This window comes from Sphaerodactylus townsendi, linkage group LG03 (genome assembly GCF_021028975.2).
Source record: "Sphaerodactylus townsendi isolate TG3544 linkage group LG03, MPM_Stown_v2.3, whole genome shotgun sequence".
NCBI lineage: Eukaryota > Metazoa > Chordata > Lepidosauria > Squamata > Sphaerodactylidae > Sphaerodactylus > Sphaerodactylus townsendi.
This window is the reverse complement of record NC_059427.1, coordinates 115,767,525-115,789,524: the sequence shown is the minus strand read 5'-3', so window position 1 is coordinate 115,789,524 and position 22,000 is coordinate 115,767,525. Positions and strand designations below refer to the sequence as shown.

General features: G+C 43.4%; 1 protein-coding gene across 3 annotated transcripts in view; it reads right to left on the bottom strand.

Moving 5' to 3' along the window:
* Nucleotides 1-11,737, bottom strand: part of MYOCD (myocardin) — a 46,903-nt gene extending 35,166 nt beyond the window's left edge. For 2 of the 3 annotated variants that reach the window (XM_048492050.1, XM_048492051.1), the window contains exon 1: nucleotides 11,374-11,737. In XM_048492050.1, the coding sequence (XP_048348007.1) occupies nucleotides 11,374-11,428 (55 nt within the window). In that variant the 5' untranslated portion in view covers nucleotides 11,429-11,737. Of the gene's footprint in view, nucleotides 1-10,699; nucleotides 10,756-11,373 lie in introns of those variants that run through there. The other variant, XM_048492052.1, reaches the window with a different exon arrangement.
* Nucleotides 11,738-22,000: the final 10,263 nt, after the last annotated feature.

Here is a 22,000-nt window from a genome sequence, read left to right as displayed (position 1 = left end):
TTCCCCTGCCTAGGAACACTCTGACTGTCCGACTCCCTGCGGGACCTTGGGGACTTCCTCAGAGGGCCTGTGGGTGACCGAAGCTGGTCTCCACCGGTATTTTTTTTGGAGAAACCAGCCGCTGAGTGCCCCCTCCCTCCCCCTAGATTGGAATCCCAATGTCAACGGGATCCATTATTAAGATCTATGGCCCCTTATACCATCGGGACCACTACCCCCTCTTGCTAAAGGGATCAGGTCTAGATAGGACGCCATCTTGATATATTATAATTGCTGTTTTTATTATAACTTATGGATGCTTATGATGTTTTTATGTGATTTTATGTTGTGCACCGCCCAGAGCCCTTCGGGGATTGGGCGGTATATCAATTCAAATAAATAAATAAATAAATGATGATGCTGATGCTGATGCTGATGCTGATGCTGATGCTGATGCTGATGCTGATGCTGATGATGGGGCGCTGTTGCAGTACCCATGTTAGAAACAGCAGGTGGGCAGAGCATAGAAACAACCCAGGGCAGAGCATATGTGTGACACCCATGACCTTCCTTGATGGCCAGCATGACTTACTACTGCAGCTGGACAAGGATGCACATGGCTCTGAGGCTCACTAACAGCATGCACAGCAGTGTAGAGATGTTGCAGGTAGAGTCTCGCAATACAGCCCCCAGGCCCAAGAACAGCAAGGCAAAGAGAATCCCAGCTGCATGACTATCTTCCAGCCTGCCTTTTGACACTGTGACGCAGGCTCCAGATAAGAAAAAAATGGTGGTATTTGTCACCAACCACAAAGCCTTCCAGTTGCTCTCCTCGGGTACAGTTGCAGAACTGGGTCCCTCTTCCCGGGCAATGAGTGTTAGATTGCGGGGTGGTGGGGAGCAAGACTGGAGCTGGGGAGAGAAGGCGACCCTGGGGTGGGTGTGCTTGTGTTAAGTATGGCCAAGTTACTGGCAACTCATGGTGACCGTATGAAACAACGTCCTCCAAAATTTGGGGAGGAGGAAAATAACCCAAATCCTTCAGGAGGTAAAAAAGCACCAGAGCTTACAATGTCAAAATACAAAATGCTGCAGTGTCAATACTGGCAGAATGATGGGTGGGTGCATTAGAAGCAAAGGCACAACTGAAAGACTGACCTGCCTTCCATGGTGCAATTTATCATTAAGATCTCTGTGTTAAGTTGTGTGCATGTATGAGGGAAAGGAATGCATTTGAATTTTGTTCCTTAGGCATCAAATTTTGTCCCTTGGATCAGCCTTTTGGCCGTGAAGACTGCAAGTGTGCTTATGGCCGTTTTTGCATGAACAAAATTCCCTGTTGTAGATCTGTGCTGTGGCACTTTCCCTCGTTTCTGATTTTGCACAGCTCCCCGACTGTTCCCGGGAGTCAAGGAAGAGCCGGTGTATTATGCCCCATCTGTTTCCACGCGAGCCCAGGGCTTTCTCATTTGCACCACAAGATCTTCTGCAATCTCTTCTGTGGATGCGTGGAGAACCTCCGTTTCCTGATTGGCTGATTCTCCCTCCATTCCCCCACTCACTTTCACTAGTTAGTTTTAAATTACTCTGAACCCAAAACTTCTTCCCTGTTGGTAAGAGACATGACTTTCATTGCAGTGTGGGGGGGGGGGGGGACACAGAACAGCCTCCGCTGGATCTTAGACAGAAAAGCAGGGTGTGGTAGTGCCACGAACAGCAGGGCACTGATTCTCTCTCACACACAAACATTTCAGTCAGAACAGCAGGTTGTGAGGGTGCTGCAAATGGCAGGACACCAATTTTCTCTCACACACAAATCCAGTCAGAAAAGCGGGGTGTGCCTGTTGATTGGTGGGGTGGGCCAGAGTGGCAAGGCAGGAGAAATGGCCCCAGTTCTGCTGCCATGGTGTTTTCATGGCAGCAAAAGCAGACAGAGGCAAGCGGAGTCACACTGGGGCATTTTAAAAGAGCCTCCTATTTTGCGGTTTTGGAAAGCTGCACGGGAAAGGGAAAATGGTGGTGCAATGGAGGGGAAGACCCAGTGCAGCTTCGAGGACCGTGAAGAATTTCAGGCTGCACTGGGATATTCCCTGTGCTAACAACAGTACAATTTGTCCGTGATAAAACGGCCTATGTAAGGGAGAGATGGGAGGGGCTGTAGGATCCAAAAGACCTAGGATCAAATTCTCGTAGAAGTTTGCTGAGTGACTTTGGCCCACTCACACTCTCACAGTCTAGCATACCTCTCAGGGTTGTTGTGAAGTTAAAACGAAGGAGAAGAGAATGATGTCAGCCACTTTGGGTCCTCATAGGGGAGAAAGACAGAGTATAAACGAAACAAATAAATGATTGGTCCGCACTTTAACAGATAAAATTTAACATTCTATAGCTGCTGGTCAGTCTCTTCCCATTGCAGTTCAAAGATCTGTAGTGGAATTCAAGAAATCATTTAAATGTCTTCCACCGGTTGCCTGAGTAGTCTCCTTAACTTCATTTACAGTTTTTTTTCTTGTAGAATGACCTGAACCTTCAATCCTTCTGCATGCTTTTTTAAATATTCAGCAGGTGGAACTATTGATTTTGTTAACTTTGCTGTAAGAAACTGGCAGACCTGAGCCCCAGAAATTCATTCCAGACATTCAGTATGTAAAAAAAAAACCCCACTAGGATTAACAGTGCCACCTTGAAGTAGAGTTACCTCTTTCTCCCGCCACTGGCTTTAATGGATATAGAATGGAGTAACTCTATTGAGGGTGGGCACAGTGTGAATCTAACAGAGTGTGGCAGAGGCTGTCATGGGTCAGGGCCTGCTTTGTCAGATGGCAGTTCCCAAGGGCCTCTCTCTCAATACAGTTAAGTATTTTAGGTACCACCAGACTTTGCTGTAATGGACTGGCATGAGTATTCCTCTTCAATTTACCAGAGCAGGGTTAAAGCCATGGGACACCACCACACTGATTATATATGTATATATAAAGAAAAATGTACACAATATACGGGAGGCATCATTTTGTACTTTTGCCCCCGTTCCAAAAAAAAAATGTAGATCTGGCCCTATGTTATGGCAAGTCTACATATAGACTACTTGTGCCCATTGATTCTCATGGCAAGCCCACCTTCTCTTCAGGGCAGAATTTCAAATACACAACAGATTCACAACATTATCCAAGTTTGATTTTTATTTACACAACTGTCCCAATCCCACTTCTGACGAACAAAAAGGACAGATTTTCCCAACGTGGGCAAATTCTGACGTTTTCCTCTAATTCGCTGGGAATTCAAACCTGAAAGAGTTTGAATTTCCTGCCTGCCTCAGGTTTCCCCCCACCCCTTCCTTACTACCTTTTCTGATCCCACAGAGTGGGATGTTCCTCCCTTTCCTCTGCCCACTCGCCACCCATTTTGCTGCCAGCTCCCATGTTTCCCTCCCAGCATTCCCCATCTGGTCATTGCTATGGGTTGGTGAGGGTTGTGGGTTCCTCTTCTTCACTTTTCGCTAGTGCTGCAGGGGGTCTCCAACTGAAGCCATAATCGGAGTGTAGGTTGCAGGTTTACACACGGAATATGCTTTCTTGCGCCTTCAATTTTTGACACATGACAGCTTCTATTTAAAATTATGAGAGTTTGTTTTTAATATATGAAATTTTCTAGCTTAATGCAAAACAGCTTGTGATGATACTTTACCTCTAGCCCCACATTTGGTAATTCACCAAAATCCCCATCATCCACTTGCCAAGCTTTGCACACCCAAGAGTCTCTCTGGCTCAGGGTGTAACTTCAAGATATTAAAGAGATCCTAAAAACAAACCCTCTCTCAGCTACTACGGCTATGAGGATGGTGAGATGCTTTAGGGAGAAAGGAAGTACCTATTTATTTAAGGAGGTGTGCATTGTTAGAAAGAAAAGAAAAAGAAAAAAGCTTCTGAAACTTCAAAATAACTTTTAATCCAATCTACCCATTTTCCCAAGCCAATAATTCATAGACATTAAAGACACACAAAAGTGCTTTGTAGAGGCTTCTGTCAGTTATGAGGAAATCCTTGATTTCTTTCTAGTTCTACCTAGTAGTGCGGCAGTCCCCCTAAATTGGCTGAAGCATGCCGCTAATCAGAATACAGTAACAATTCCATACTACTAGAATTTACCCAACCTGACTCTGTTACACAGCTTCTAAAGAAATTCCAGGTGTGTGTCCTATGGCAGCATTCCTGTAATAAGTGGATTTATGTTTTTGTAACTAATCTACAGGTAGTTTTCTATGGGAAGAGTTAATTACTTTGGAGATGAGCTCTAAAGCTACCTCCCATTTGATTTAATGTAATTCCATTGATGTTTGGAACCCCAACAGTCATGCAGGCAAGAAGAAGAATCGTTGTTTCTGTGGAATTTGTCAGGATGACCTCAGGTTTGTATATTTAACTTTGGCAAAATAGACAAAATAAACACACACACAAATCCTAGTCTCCTTAACTCAAAGCAAGTGGGAAGGGAGAAACATTGCAGGTCTGCATCAAAGCTGAGATTTATATCCCGCTCCAAGCAATCATTTGTTTTGCCCACTGGAATTAAGTTCTGACGGTGACTCTGTCCTGATTCCCCTGATACCAGAACCCCATCAAGAACTATTGTCCACTTTTATTTCTTTGTAATGAGATTTATCTGCACTTTTAAATCACAGGCCCTTGAAGTGGCTTCTGAACATAATTAAAAGCACACAACCATCATTACAAATAGATATGCATACAATTAAAACCAGTACACAATGTTAAAAATAAGTTAGGAACTTAATAAGATTTTAAAAATCTGTTCAGGTTTCAACAACATCATCAAAACAGCCTTTTTGGGCAACCTGCTTAAACATTATGGAATAATGGGCCTGGAGACAGTGGTGTAGATACCATGGGGCGGGGCGGGGCGGGGCGGGGCGGCGACAGGTGCCCTGGATGGACACCGTTGGGGTCACGTGGGGGGTGGAAAATCACCCCCACAGCCCTCCTTTTTTCCCCCTCACCTTGTCTGGCCCTGCAGAGGCCACTGCTGGGCCAGCCTCAACTGGCCAGGTGGAGGCTGCTGCTGGGTACCCCCCTGCCCCGGCTGGTGGAGGCTGCTGCACTTGCCCCTGCCCAGCCCCACCCTGCCAGGCCCTGCTGCTAGCTAAGGTAAGTAGGGCACAGGAGGGCATGAGGAGGCGGCGCAGGGTCCCATGGGGGTGGCAGAAAACTCAGAGTCTGCCTTGGGCTCTATTTTCCCTAGCTATGCCCCTGCCTGGAGGACTTTCCATGGAAGTGAGCTCCAAAACAAGGAAATGGCCCCAGAGAAATGACAATGAACCATAGAAGGTGAAAGGAGTCAAGGCAGAGGTGGGATCCAACCAGTTCTCACCACTGCTCTAGAAGTGGTTACTAATTTTTTCTGAGTGCCGAGAAGGGGTTACTAAAGCAACCTCCCTGCCCAATAGGGACTGGAGGTGCGTGTGTGCGGCGGCGCAACTGTTTGAATCCCACCACCATCTGAACCTGTTATTAAAATTTTTGGATCCCACCACTGACTCAAGGTAATGCCTCTTCACTTAATCAGTTCTATGGAGAAGATATTTGTGGCAGAAGACACTAAGTGAAATATCCTGGATCCTAACCATTAACAGCTTTAAAGGTCAAAAACAGCACCTTGAATTTGGCCTAGAAACAGAGTGGAGTTTAAACAGAATTAGGGATATGTGAATTATGTGACCATCTCCAGGCAAAAACAGCTACATTCTAGCCCAGCTGAAATTTCCAAACTCTCAAGGGTAGCAGATGTTATTACAGCAGCTGAGTAAAACAAATTACCACGGCATGCAAGATGGGACCCAGGTCCTTAGTCTCCAGACTTTACTTCAAACTATAGTCAAAGGAGTGACTCAGTACATGTTTGGGACAGGTTACCAGAGACAGAATGGCAATGAGTGTTCCTGGACTGATAAAAGCACTGCATTTCTGCTACATAACTCACTGATGATTTTGCTATTCCCGTTTACAATGGTTAATATAAATAATTTATGCTGGTGAAAGAAATACCTTATAATACTACAAACTGTACATATAACTAAATTCTATGAGACTGTACAAAGTTGTACTGAAGGTAATTTTTACCCACCTTTTTGGTTAACAGCATGATATTGTGTTACAGCTAACAGAGCCATGGTTAGTCCCATCTAAGCTTTTTGATTGGTTTACAGTGAAATAATTCTTCACAAAATTTCACTATACAAGATTACTGTGGCCACATTTGTCTCTGCAGGCTCTGACTTTTTCCTTTGTACTTACCAAACCTGAAAGAGGAGGGGGCCAGTTTAAAAAATCTCTTAATTTAAGTACCTTTAAAAAACAACAACTGCTGTGCACAAATTGGGTTGAATTTCTATCTAAGGAGCACAACTTATTCACCTTCTCCTCCCACTGCAGCTCCCTTGCTCCATGACATTCTGTTCCTGCAAGACAACCCCCTGCCCCCGGGAGGGCATGAAAAGGAAGCTGCAGATCAGAACCAGTACTCATCAAAAATTGTCTCCTTTCCTTCCATGGAAATACTCTGTTGGATCAAAGTCATCATAACAGCTTCCCAGAATTAATATATATAAAGTATCATAACCACTGAAGGCTTATGAGCTCACAAGTGGAAGGCAGACGCTTCAATTGTGTTAAAAATGTGGGATGTAATTGAAAAATGTAATTTAGAAAAATTATATGGTGCTTCTTCAGGGACTTACTTGAAGTGGCCCACAAAGTAGCCCCCCACACCCTCCCTAAAAATAGCAACTCAAGAATTATCAACAGCAAAACAATCTGTAAAACAGGCTAGGGCATAAAAACAACACAAAACAACATTCAGCCAAAAATGATACCTGTAAAACTGTTCTATAGCTAGCAGCACACTATAAAAACAGGTGGAATCACTCAAAGAGCATGAGGAGAAAAAGTTTTGCCTTGGGCTAACACCAAAAGGACATTGCAGTAGGCCCTAAGATGAACTTCAGGTGGGAATGGGAAATGTAACCACTGAAAAGAGCCATAACTCTACAGGTGGGGGTATCGAGACCAGGCTGGTCAATATTGCATAAAACTGCTACTAAATTTCCAGTGCAAATATCTGTATTTCGATTCTATATTCTAGTCATAGACACTTAAGTTTGAGAGCAGAAGGGAAATGTGGGTCTGTACCAAAGGGTTTATAAAAAGGACTAGTTTTGAGGGGGGGAGCAGAAGGATGTGCTGCTTTAGTTGTGCTTATGAGGGCAGAAAGGTAGGATACAAATTTTGAAAATAAACGGTGAGAGAGGTGGTATTCGGTGGGTGGTTTCAACTGCAATTCCAACTTAAAGGGGCATCAAGGGAGATACATACATACATACATAGCAAAGTTTTTGTTTGGAAGCATGCCCGACGAACAGAACACAGAAAAATAAGACATCCCCTGAAAATAAGACATAGCGCATCTTTGGGAGCAAAAATTAATATAAGACACTGTCTTATATTCGGGGAAACAAGGTACATAAATACATACGTACGTACATACATACATTTAATGGGGGTTTTATTGTAACTATTGTTTTATTGTGTTGTTCACCGCCCAGAGCCCTTCGGGGGAGGGGCGGTATATAAAACCAACTATAAATAAATAAATAAATAAATAAATAAATAAATAAATAAATAAATAAAAAAAAATACATACATACATACATACATACATACATACATACATACATACATACATACATACATACATACATACATATGGAGGGGACACACAGAGAGAGGTAGTAGGTAGTAGGAATGGTAGTAGGAAAACAAGTGGTTTTATATATATGCTCAGAACAAACACAGAGATATATGCATAGTTACATGCACAAGTGTATGCATCCAATCCTGACCTGGATAGTCCAGGCTAGCCCAGTCTAATTGGCTCTCAGAAGCTAACCTGGGACATCCTTGGTTAGTATTTGGATGGAAGACGACCAAGGAAGTCCAAGGTTGTGATACAGAGACAGGCAATGACAAACAGCCTCTGAACATCTCTTGCCATTAAAATTCTTTGCAGTCACTATAAGTTGGCTGTGACTTGATAGCACTTTCTACTGCCATAGGCACAGTATCATAATAAACAGTAACTTTACTTACCAACTATTTTTTCATGCATACAAGGCTACATAGTTGAAAAACTATTGCGGGGATGGAGGTATTCAAATATAGGCCAGACTGATCAAAAAGGTACAGCCAATAAGCATGATTGAGGTGAATGTTAAGTTCCGTTGTTTTCAATACAGGAACTAAGTATCTGCTTATTTCTGATATAAGCCCATGGGACTCGAGAGTACTTAACGCAGGTCTTGACTGTGGTGGGTACTGAATGTGGTACTTGACTATGGTAGGTACATATCCAGGATCCCTAGTCTACGTCTCATCAAAGTAGTAAACTTATGTCACAAATGTAATATTTCAGGTGAGGTCATTTGAAAATTCATCCATTCACAGTTATCTCCACCTAGTAAGCTAGACTTCAGAGAGGATTATAAACTATTCTTCGCCTTGTCAAGCCAGTTTTCTATGTGCAGGAGCTGTTTTAGACTAGAAGAGAATTCAATGTCATGAGTCCCCACCTGAAGTGCTACAGCTGCAACACAGATTTACTGCCTCTGTGCAAACTCAGCCACTCAAGTGGTCTACTGTCTGGCTCATTCCGCACATGCAGAATAATGCACTTTCAAACTGCTTTCAGTGCTTTTTGAAGCTGTGCGGAATAGCAAAATCCACTTGTAAACAGTTGTGAAAGTGGTTTGAAAACACATTATTTTGTGTGTGTGGAAGGGGCTTCTGATTGCTTTTTCAGTTCACCATGTAACAGTGCCTTTAGCACCAAGCAGCTTAGGCTGAGTTAGTCATCTTGCTGAACAGCAGAGTCTACAGTATATTAGCCACTTCCCTTGAAACACGGTGGTATAACCATTCAACAATGAAAATATCTGAGTCAGAACAGAGACTGTTGATAGACTTTAGAAACTGAGTTCCTGGGAATCTGTTTTCATAGTTCTGTTGCATAATTCACTTTCAGCCAGCAAGGTTGTGGAGAGAAGAAGCCATCATTGTGAAGATGCCTCTTGTCAACATTTCTTATGCCAACACAACAAACAAACCATAGTCTGCACAGACATTTTGCAGGGTTTGAAGTGAGAAACAGGACTGGATAGGGAACATACATTCAGTACCCACCCCAATCAAGGCCCCCACTCTCAAATACCATTGGTAGCGTTTGATTCCAGCTTCACGCAAATGAAATAGTAATCCAAAGCAAACTCTAGAAAAAAGGTGCTGTAAGGATTAAGCGGCTGTGTCCACCATTTATTTCTGCCTCAGAAGGTATGCTGACAAAGGCCATTTTATTCTCATTCACTATCCAAAAGGAAAACAAATGCATCTGCTCAGTCTCCCAAGTGTTCTTGGGATTTTCTTGGTTTCTACCAACTTCCTGAACTCCTGCTGTAAATTATATACTAGTATACTAAATTCTAAGGAGGAACACTTCCATGTATTGTATGAACGATTGGTTCTAATGAACTATTGTATTAACTTTGCAGAAAAGGATGCCTTTAAAATGGGGCAACTACAACAACAGGGCTAAAGCAAAACAGATATCCTGTATGCCACTGCTCCAACAGAAAGATGTGGTAATTAATTTGTAAGAAGGCAGCCTAAAATTGAAAAGTGCCCCATAAACTGTCTCCGTTAGAAACACTAGAAGGAACAAAATTTATGAGACTTGAGAAGTCATAAAATTTACTTTTAGCTTAGAATCATTTGAAAAATATGTTTTCCAATCCTACCATCAACCCTGTAATCTCTCTACCCCAACACCCCCGACTTTAAAAATAGCAAAGAAATGAATCTTAAAAACAATACTGGCTCACTGTGAAAGAATGCAGTGGCCTAGAACTATCCCTTTTGGTCCTCCTTGCTTCAAGAAGGTGGCAGTGTTGCTTTGGAGATTATGGGTTTCGAGAACAAGCCCGTTTCTTTCCAGTGAATGGCACAGTACCATTTCCATAATATACCAATGGATTCTGAGGAATGACTTGTTCTCATGAAATGTTAGATTGCTCTGATACAGAAACCACAGCAAAGCACTGGACCCGAACTGCGTAGAACCCCAGCCAGAGAGAGCCCCTTGCATTTGTACACACAACTCCAGAGTTTTCAACTAGCTGCCAACTTTATATTTTCTAAGCAAACACTGCAATTGACCACCCAGCTTTCTCAAACATCCAGATAATAAGTGAGTGCGTTAGCATCAGCACAATAAGCTTCTGATCTTCTCATTATCTGTAGTGCACCAGAGATCAAACATCAGTGCCATCACCCCAATCCAAGCTGAGTGGGTGATGTTCTGAAGTGAGTGAAAGATAAGGGGGGGAAACAACCAAATCAGAGCGCGGAATGATGATTATGCAGTACATTCATTGGTTGCATGTAGAATTTAGATAACTTTGCCTCATGAACAGCATACACAGAACTCTTTACAAATAATAACGTCTGTAACCAAGACCAACAAGAACACAGTATAAAAAAAGTACAAATCCTCATTCTCATTGCACTATATAGTACTGAACATCTTTAAAACTACTGAGACTATCCTGTGGAGGAACTACGTTCAAAGCCACTGTCTCTTGTCCTAGTTCACAGCTACTCACCTTCATTCAGCTGCAGGTCCTCAAAGAAATAGCCCCTAAAGGACTTTCAACCCACTCTGAAGATCTGGCACATTTTTTTTTGTTGCAAAGCTTCAGAAAATGGCAATCAGTCATTGGCTCTAGTTTTATTTCTCTGGTGATGTCATTTTAAATATTTTGCATGTTCCATTTGTTATCTGTACTCCTAAAAAAATGATGCCTTTCTGCAAATTCATGTTTCTCCAATTAGTCACAACCCAAAGGAACAAAACAGGCTGCATGGATGCTGGAGTAAAGCATCAAGACTGGCATATACAGGACAGCACCTGACCTGCATAGATGTGAAAAATCAAGCTGTTTGTCATACAACGGTTGGTGTGGATTTCTAACCACGTTTATTGATTTTAAAACCCTGGGTTAAGAGAGTTCAAAAAGGCTAGAGGGTTTTTTAAAAAAAAATAGGCTAGACCGCAGATATAAATTGCAAGTAGTAAAATAGCAGAAAGGAAGGAAGCAAGCAGAAAGGAAAATGCATTTTTTTTCATTTGCGGAGTAGCCTCTGTGAGAGCAAGCCCTTGACAGCTTTACAACTCCCTGGTTATTTTACTTACATGCTGTTTAATGAGAAACAGCCTCCAGCTGAGGCTTGCAGCGCAGGAAAGTTTTAGGAGAAATTCTCGAGGTGTTAGCCCTACCTGATCTGAATTTGCTCCGAATCAGCATAGAATGCTCAGACCCCAGAAGTGTCATGGTGATGCCTTGTAATAATTCCCAGTGGCAGGAAGCCCCTCAACTTTAAACCAGTAACCGGCTCCAAGAAGAGAGGCTGACCACAGCCAGTGAATCACAACTCATCTAGCCCTCCTTGGAGTCTAGACGATTGCAGGAAACAGCAGAAGGGTGGTTTGGGAAAAGTTTGGTCCCATCCAGCACTGACCCTCCTCAAAAGCCCACTGCATGCCCTTGCACTGTGTTGGACTAATTAACTTTTAGCTAGCAGACCCCTCCTTTCCATCCACCACTCTCCCCTCCTTTCTCAGAGTTTACTATCAGCAACATCACCGGGTGTCCTGACTGATGTCATAGTCTAGCAGGGAGCAGACTATCCCTAAAGGGTCTTTAGGAAAGACAGGAGTTTGATATCTGATCCGCTATTACTACCAACAGGAACTTGGCCAATCAAGAGGCTCTCTCCCTCTGACTGCAGGGGTTCAGAGCTGTGCTGAAATATCAACAGACTCCTGCTTAACTCTTTCCAGCGCACTGAGCAGCAGATGCCAGGAATTCAAGGAAGAGGAAGGGATAAGCTGCCTGGTTCTTGCAGTGGATTTTAATAGCTCATATCCTAAAGACAGCATTTAATTGGCATCATTAAAGACTTTTAGTTGGCATAGCGGCTCTGTATTAGGGTTATTATTTTTGTTTTAACATTACTCTAATGGTTCTGACAAATTCCCTGTTAATTAAGTGACAAGTAGCAAAACTCACACTTAATTACCAAAAGGTCAGATATACTTCACATAGTTACAGTTTGAGATGCAGCTTTAATAATGCAAACACTAAACCAGAGGTAGTTTGTAAGCCTTGAAAGTCAGCCCGTTGCAAAATTCTCCCTCCCTATTCCCCCAACAATGTGCTTTCACCCATATCCTGCCCTCCCCCACATATCTCCATCATTTAAAGAATGGTTCTTCACAACCGCGTGGTGTAGTGGTTAAGTGCTTGCGATGCCACTCACACGGCCAGGAGTTCGATCCCCCTGCAGGTCAGATATCCTGGCAGCTGGCTCATGGTCAACTCAGCCATCCATCCATTTCTTGGTTGGTAAATGAGTACCTAGCACCTAGCTAGGGGGTAAAGAACAGTCGGGGAAATCAATGGCAAACTACCCTGCTAAAGGCTTGCCTATAAAACTACTGCTTGCAGGGGTACCCCAGGGTTGGATACGATTGAAGGGGAAACTTTACCTTTTTTTTCTTCACAACTACACTTTCTAACCTCTCCAAGAGTTAAATGCATCCTAGTGAATGGGACTTAAGGCTGGTTCTCACAAAGCTTCAAATAGAGTCTATTATATACTCACCTGTAAACTATCAAATGTATTGTAAATCAAATCGTTGACTTACACAAATGTTTAAATGAGTTCTGAGAGAGCGAATTATAAAAATCAAAGAGGCCAGAACACTTTTTTGATTCTTACTCTCTGAGGTTTTTCCCCTCTGGTTAAACATTGTGGCTGCAGTTGAGAGTAGATGTGGGAAGGTGGGGCAGCTGGGGTGTGGGAGTGGGGGAGAGGGGGAGAGGAAGAAAGGAATGAGAAAAGAGCGGCCATGAATCAGCACAGCCAAAGCTGCTTCCCGGGAAGGGCAGGAGAAAGCCCCCAGCATCTGCTCTAGTAAGGGCGGATGGGGGGGGGGCTCCCAGCCATGCCCCTTGAGGGCAGGCATGACGTCATCAGGGGGAGGCCAGTCAGAGCCTACAAAAGGCCGGGCTGGTCTTTGTGCCAACCATGTGCCCTGGCCAGCCAACAACTTGCTCTATGCTGTGGTGATGTGTTAATGCATGTTTCTTTGTCATAGTCATTGGTGGTTTGGTGTATGGGAATTGATCTGAGGGGCCAGGGGAGGAAAGTTAGTGAGCTACCCCCTGTTTTGGTATGGAATGCTATAGCAAGAGGCTGACTGCCCAGCTGAGCATCACAGCAAAGCTCCAGTAAGAGGTCGACCGACTGCTGGATCTCCGCAGCAGCAGCCAGGGCATCTGCTCAGGCACCAGGGCGGTGGGAAGAGCAGCTTTCCCAGGAGGCACCCCTGAAGAGGGGCTGCCCAGTGTTACAAATCAGACCAAAATCCCATGCTGCGCCTCACACTTTGTACTGCACAATAAATGGTTGGTTATGGCTAAGTAATTTACCCCAGCCAGGAGTGTGGTGTGGTTACTGGGTCAAGGGGCTCCAAGAAGGGGTGGTCCCGTCCTCGGGTGGCAACTGCCACAGCCCTGGAGCAAAAAATGAAGTGAGTACAACCTCCACAGATTTTGCCACTGTACAGGTAGGGACAGGCAGAAATATTTGAGTATTCTTGTCTGCCCATTTGCTGGTGGCACAAACTTAACCACGCTCCCCCCCCCCCCAAGCCTGGAATGACAGATCTCAGCTGGAATATGATTGGAACTGCCAGTTTCAAAAAGTAAACGTATTGGAAGTTTCCCACCCAAATGCTGTACTGAGCTAAGGAATCTGAAATGGGTTCTGAAAGTTAGTCAGAATCACCTCCATATGAACACAGTGAGGCCTGATTCCATGATTCCATCAAAGGCCTTTTGATATCCCTTGGCCCCACTAGTCTCACCATACGAATGTGGAGGAGGCACGGCTCCTCCAACATTTCCACCCAAAAGGGAAAAATAGTTCATGATATGAAAGATATCTCCTTGAGGCCTTGAACAGCTACTTTCAACCAGAATAGACAATACAGACCAAGATCTGATTCAGTATAAGGCAACTTCCAGGGTTACCCTTTACAACTTTCTAAACACTCTGACATAGTGACACTGGCTCATTCCGCACATGCAGAATAATGCACTTTCAAACTGCTTTGAAGCTGTGTGGAATAGCAAAATCCACTTGCAAATAGTTGTGAAAGTGGTTTGAAAACGCATTATTTTGCGTGTGTGGAAGGGGCCACTTATAACTGTGATACTGTGGTGTTATCCTGGGGCTGCAGCCAAATAAATGTATACTTGATTTACTTTATTTCTCACCTCTTAAGTCCTTTATTGAGCCAGGACTTTGGAGTTTAATAACTGATGTAAACCCTAGACACACCAATATCCCCTGCCCGCACAGATTATTTAAAAATAATAAAGATGATAGCAAACTTGAAAAATCTTCCTCAGCCTAGAGCAGGGGTAGGGAACCTGCGGCTCTCCAGATGTTCAGGAACTACAATTCCCATCAGCCTCTGTCAGCATGGCCAATTGGCCATGCTGGTAGGGGCTGATGGGAATTGTAGTTCCTGAACATCTGGAGAGCCGCAGGTTCCCTACCCCTGGCCTAGAGTGAATCTTGGACAGGAAGAGCAAGGATAACTAGGTGAGTTGAGCTTGGAGCCTCACAACCCCACCAAATGAGGAAAGGATGACAGACCCAGAAAACCTGGCTTCAAATTACTACTCTGTGTAAAATTCACAGAGTAATCCGGGCCTGGTTGCTTTCTTTTAGCATAACCTACCTAACAGGGTTGTTGTGAGGAAAAAGGCAAAAGAAAAACATGTATGTCACCCTGAGGTCACTTGAGGAAGGGCAGGATAAAAAGGCAATGCATAAATTAAGTTTTGTATTGGGGCAAGGAGCTGTCACTTTCCCAAAGTTCTCTTAAACAGAACAAAACAACTGCAGTTTGTGTTTGCCTTCAGTCACATTAACAAGACTGGGAGCTCCCACTGGATCAGGAGTTTCTTATGTTACTGGAACTTTAAGGTTTCCAATAGGACTTAAAGTGGCTTATAATTTGTTGCCCCCTTCTTCCATTTTATCCTCACAACAAGCTTCCATGCCAGAGCAGGGAAGGGATTCAAACCAGGTCTTCCAATCCTAGCCCAACACTCTAACCATCACACCATGCTTGCTGTAGCCTGGTTATGATCATGACTGTCTTGATTACAATTACGACTCTAAGATGCCAACACTGTTGGAGAATCAGAACAAAGCCTGTTCCTGTATTGGCAGCTTTGGGGATGTTTTGCAATTGACAGCACGACCCAAAAATACTTCCCCACTCTCCTAAAGTCACTACTAAGCTTTCTGATGTTTTCATCATAATATTTACTTCTTACTAAATAGGCTGAAAATCTTCACTCCTGATTCAGAACTGAAAGATTAGAGAATGAAAAGAGAGAGTTGACATGGCTGTTTAAAAGAACATGCAAAATGTTTTCTGCTTAGTGTAAATATTTAATTGTAGGAAAAAAATTGCAATCTGTTGTGTTTATCAAGAAAGGGATGCAAAATGTACCATGCAGGGTGGAGTAGGCTGGCTTTGCTACTACAGATTCCATCCCTCTTTAGGATCCTTGTGTGTTCCCTAATTTCCAGTCATATAACACTGGTGGGCTGAATGGTCTGTCCTCACAAGAACTGACTCCCTTCCGCACATGCAGAATAATGCACTTCCAATCCACTTCCAATCCACTTTGCAGCTGGATTTTACTGAGCGGAATAGCAAAACCCATTTGCAAACAATTGTGAAAGTGGATTGAAAATGCATTATTTTGCATGTGCGGAAGGGGATCTACATCTGAGGTTCAGAAGAAACTGAGACAAGGAAGTGGGACAGCTCAAATACCTGAGTGCGTAACTCTGCTTTATCTCCCACCAGGTTCTGGTTCTAATCATTTCCATCTCCACGCAATAAACAAAAGGAGTATGGTGTGGATCCTGGGGCTGAGTTGGCACACAACATTTCTAACACTGCTGTTTTTCTGATTCTAAAGGCGCCTAGGCTTGTGTTCTGTTTCCTACATATTTTTGGCTGCATCATCCCTTATGCGTATTGCCATTTATTTGCTTATCGCAGTTATCCCAACAACTTCCGGTAAGAGCCAGTTATCTCTGATTGACAAGCGGACGATGACTTGCCCATGCTGCCCAGCAAATCTGCAGTTCAGACCAACCTTCAGCATGACAGCAAGCAGAGAAAAATAATGCAGCCTAAAAATACATGTCTATTGTTTTCCACAAGCATTGAGCAGGAAAGCAAAGCAAAAAGTAGGGTAGGAAAAGATACTCATTCTACAGGGAAATCTGATGCAATTCAGTTCACCAGCACTGATAAAAAACAAGCAATAGAATACCGGACTCAGATAAAGGAACGCTGGTTTCAAATCCTATTTTAGCTATGAATTTCACAGAGTAATCTATGGTTTGTCACTCCATATTATCTACCCAACTTCTCAAGATGGGCATGAGGAAAAGCAGGTCACCTGGTGTATTATATGAAATGACCAAACGTAATCAAACAAATACATCTCACACTGAGCACAATACAAGATACTATCCATACACCATTTCTACGTCAACACCATTATTTTATAAATGATAATGGTTCTACCTTATAAACTATCTCATTTAATGCAGACAAAAAAAATTGCACTGAGCAAAACAGATCAAACAAAAAATAAAGTAAAAGAAGGCAACAGCAAGGTGAGATGAAAATGGGCAAAAAAAATCAAAATATAGATTACTGATTTCATAGATCTTTAAGCATACTGCAAAAGGAGATTAGCAGAGAAAAACCATCCTGCCCCTTTAATAGAGACGTAATGTGTAGAAATGGGCAACTGAAGCCTTTCATGGCACGGGGGGAAATAGCTTCTTCTGGAGATAACTACTGGCTACAAACCAAATGTGGTTTGATAGAGCAATCACTGCTTGTGATTTGCACACTGGTTGTTCTATCTCACCAACAAACTACATATTATGCAATACTTTTGCAATTGGTTTATGATCTCTGCATTGTTTAAAAATCAATTTCAGTCACAGAGAGCTGCTTTTTTTAATAATTAGTGGTCACATGGAGAGTAAGGTTGCTAACAGCATGGAGAAAAACCAACCTATCCCTTTAACAGAGACATAATTTGTAGAAATGGGCAGCTGAAGCTTTTCAATGTATGGAGGTAAATAGCTTCCCCTGGAGAAAATCATCCTATTAAGTCTCAGTCAAAAGGAGTGGACTTTTCCTCCCACCCCCAAATGTTGGTACTCTTTGTGGAGTGATATTTACCCTTTCTCCACATGGGGTTTCTTAACATTCATCCTGGCGTATCCAACCACAGTTTTGTTTAGGGTAGAAAAACCCAGGTTGACATGTATTCTACCATTCCACTGAACAAAGTCTGAAGATTACCTTCAGCCTAAGGAGCTATTTAAGCTGAAAGAAGGTTCCTTGTGCAAAACAGCAGGGTTTATTTGTTTGTTTGTTTGTTTATATTTACATTTATACCCTGCCTTCCCCAATAGGGCTCAGGGCGGTGAACAACCACAGAATATCAGAATTAAAATTAAGACATATATAAAAACATCATTCAAACTATTAAAACAGCGATAGGTGGCGTCAAAACCCATTTCAACTACTACAAGGGCATGAATCCACATACTATGAATCTACAAGGGGATAAGGAGATTATAGAAGCAGGTCTTCCTCCTACAGCAGCCCAATGTGCCTCCAACCCACCCCCCTTTGATCATGGTTGGAGATACCCTTGTGGACAAAATGCCATGTGGTGTGGAAGCAGTTGTAGGAAAGAGCAAGAACCAGGAAAATTTGCACCCCATTTCATTAAGAAAGATGCCTTGCTAGGGCATGATCTCCATGCACACATGGGAGAAAGGAGGTGATTATGATCCACTCTCTCTCCTCACTTCAGCTTTCAGTGTAAATTGGCATTTTCTCTACCAGGGTCTCTTTGGCCCTCAGCATCAGGCTTCTGAGGGTCAAGGGAAGCTGCTGGGGTAAGGGGAAGACAGGGAAGACCAGCCTGAGTTTGCAGATGGTAAGACTAAGATCTGACTAATTGTTTTTATCATACCACCTTTAGTTGTTGTACAATACTTTCTGTTCTTAGGGAAAACTTCCTCATATATTCACAGAATCTTTGATATGTAATGGCTGTGATTTGTCATCTGTTCTTTATAGCCAAAGTCAGCATTTTTGCACTCAGAATATCATCCCTGAATGCTAAGCTCTTACTTAGGCAAATGCCTTTTTTCTGCTTAGGATCCATTATGACAGAGAGGTTGTTTTTGTTCATTTGCTTATGGGGGAAAGAGAAAACAGAAACGTGTTGTAGTTTGGAACAGGCCACATAGCCCCATGCATTTGAAGTAACTGTGCAAAATCATTTAATTTCACCCTTGCAACCAGGACCAAAACAGATATGACAAATATCCATGCACCTGCAAATGCAAGTTATAAGCAGAGGCAGCTACAATTCATGTCAGGACTGTGCTGAGAGGGAAGATTATTTAAGCTTTCAACCCCTATGGTTTTTATTTATTTATTTATTTATTAGATTTATAGGCCGCCTCACCCTTGGAGGTGCTAATTCGAACTACTTACATCCCTTTCTTTAAAAAGAGGATAGGGTTGCCAATCTCCAGATTGGACCTGGCAGTCTCCTGGAATAACAACTAATTCCCAGACTACAGAGATGAGTTTCCCTGAAAAAAAATTGGGGAAATTCTCAGAAGCCACTATAATATTCCACAGAGCTCTAAGATTCAAATCACATGCACAGGGAATAATCTTTTGTTTCAGAAACCTGACATAAGTGCGTTAAGCACTGCCTTTCTGTTTGTTATATGTGTACACCAAGTGAAGGAAGGCTGAAAAGCATGATGCATATTCAGTCAGTATCTCAGGACAATTTTCTGTCCTAAAACGTCTGATTTTTGAGGACTTTATATTATCATATAACTCCATAGCCTAGAGCTACAGGAATGCTTCACTGTTTCTGATTTCTACTGTAGGGCTACTGTAAGAATATTTCTGCAGAATCTGACATTTCCTACGTACTGCTTCCTTATAATTGTTTATAGACTCATCTGGGAAACTGAACAGGATTTAGGCTAGAAGTAGTTTAGGACTGAAGTCAGTTTAAACTGACCTTTGGTACCAAATCTCACAATTTGGCCTACCCGGTCTCTCTCCAGCAAGAGAGTGCCAGGTCTGGCCACACAGTTTGGCCAGGCATGTCCCCCTTGGGGTTGGCTGGGAATGCACTCCCTCCCTCCGTCAGGAGGGTGAGGGTGGGCTGGGGCAGGGCACTTTCTCTCAGGGCTATTTTCCCTCACAAACCCAACCCTTGAACTCAGCTACTCCACATTCTCTGCACTTTAGCTAGGGGAAATAGGGGTCAGTGCAAGGATATTCTACATGCTTTAAACGTCATTACATGCTTTTACGTTGAGCATCAGAGACTACCATCCAGTTTCCACTGAAGTATGGACACAGCTGTTTAGCAATAAGAGGCTAAATATATGCAGAATAATGCGTTTTCAATCCAGTTTCACAACGGTTTGCAAGTGGATTTTGCTATTCCGTGCTGCTACAAAGAGCATTGAAAGCAGATTGAAAGAGCATTATTCTGCATGTGTGGAAGGGGCCAGAGAGTTGCCGGAGCAATGAGAAAATAATTTCTAAAAGAGAAAAATAATTAAAAAATGACGGGTGGCATGAAATCATGGGAATTGGTTTTACCATAGAGTTTCCAGTAATTCCTGGAGAGGTGTAACAAAGTGATGTCACACCATCACTGATGATAGCCCAGCTTCCCATGCTACCTTGCCATCCTCTGACCAGGCCTGTTGACCTTAAGAAATAATGATCCCATGCAGGAGCAACGTGTGATTGGTGTTTGGAATATGCTGCCACAGGAGGTGGTGATGGCCACTAACCTGGATAGCTTTAAAAGGGGCTTGGACAGATTTATGGAGGAGAAGTCGATTTATGGCTACCAATCTTGATCCTCTTTGATCTGAGATTGCAAATGCCTTAACAGACCAGGTGATCGGGAGCAACAGCCACAGAAGGCCATTGCGTTCACATCCTACATGTGAGCTCCCAAAGGCACCGGGTGGGCCACTGCGAGTAGCAGAGAGCTGGACTAGATGGACTTTGGTCTGATCCAGCTGGCTTGTTCTTATGTTCTTATGTTCTTATGAGCAACAGCAGTACATATTTTTTCCCAGATAAGTAAGCCCAAGCATTTCAGGGTACTGGGCAAGACATTCCTCCACAGCCATCTTTCTCTCTACTTCCATAGCTGCTTTGCATGGTTTACTGTTGCAAACATAGTACTGCCGTACACAAAATAGTGCAGTTTAAACATTACATTGGTCATTTATGCACTTGTGGTCTCCTTGGCATTGAGTGTATATTTTCTTCAGATTAGATTCTCAGTTATGCACACATTCCCCCTCTTCAAAATTCACTGCATGCTCAGATCAGAGAATCCCCACAGTTTCTAAAGCTCTTAAAGTGCAACTTTTTCCTCTCCCTTCACAGGGAAAGCAAAGGAGATCCCTATGCACTAGGCTTTCTTCAGGTTTTCTCACTCTCCCTGCCTTCTCCTGCACACACCACAGCAGTTCCCCCCACTCTTTAGATCACTATTTCAGAACAATCAGAAGGGCTTTTTTTGTCTGTTCTTGTTTTGATGCTGAAGGTTTTAATGCTGCAGTGATAGACACAGTGAAATTGATTGGAAATTGGCATTGTCTAGCAAAGTAATGCTAGACCAAAGATGGTCTAGCTAGATCAAGGGGGGTAGGTGAGCAGCTGCCAGTTTTCCCAAATGGAAGTTATATGGACTCAACAAGGAAGCAGCAGGTGGCAGAATGGCAGATTGGCTCAACTAGGGACCCTCCTCAGAAGGAGAATCCCTGTGCAAAGAAAAAACCATGGGAAACCCACACTGCAAAGCAAACAGTAGCAAGGTATGTAGTGCATGCATAAATGGCTACTGAGTTTGTGGAAGACTGCTTAGCATCAATAATACATTTTAATCAGGCCCCAGTAACATGGCAAAAATAAACTCTCCAAGAACATCACAGAACAGTGAAGATCTAAAATTATGTTTCCACTATGCATGGAGATGTACAATGTATTTGGAGGAGCCTAGCTGAAGGTACTGATCCAAATACAATGGAACATATTATGGAGATGCAAGCCCAAGCCAGTCACAGTGGGTGAATGCAGTGGTGGGATTCAGCAGGTTCGCACCACTTCAGCAGAACTGGTTGTTAAAAAGGTGCTTGTATACAACCAGTTGTTAAATTATTTGAATCTCACCACTGGTTGAAGGATGTACAAGTGCACATACACTGAACAGAAAGCCCAGAGAGAAACAAACTTAAAGTTAGAATCATAGGCCCATTCCGCACGGGGCCAAAAACAGCGGCCCAGGGACGGAAAACACTGGTCCCTGGGCAGCTGTTCGCACAACGCAGCAGCGCCGTCCTGTGCAGCCCTGAGTGGCGTGAAGGTGGTTTTTGGAAGGGAGGTTTTTGGAAAGTGGCGCCTTCCCATTGGCGCGGTGCTAATCGCATCCGCACTGGAAGGAGCCGCTCGCCTGGCCCCCCCCCCCCCACTCACCTCGCCCCTCCAAGCGCCAGTCTGATGGGCTGCTGAGACTCGCTACCATGCTGCCCCTCCTCGGCCTCCTGGGAGGTCTGAGGGCAATTCTCTGGAGGTCTGGAGGGCAGCATATGGGAGAGTCTCCCTGCAGCCCTCCAAACCGACGCTGGAGGACGAGGTGAGTGGG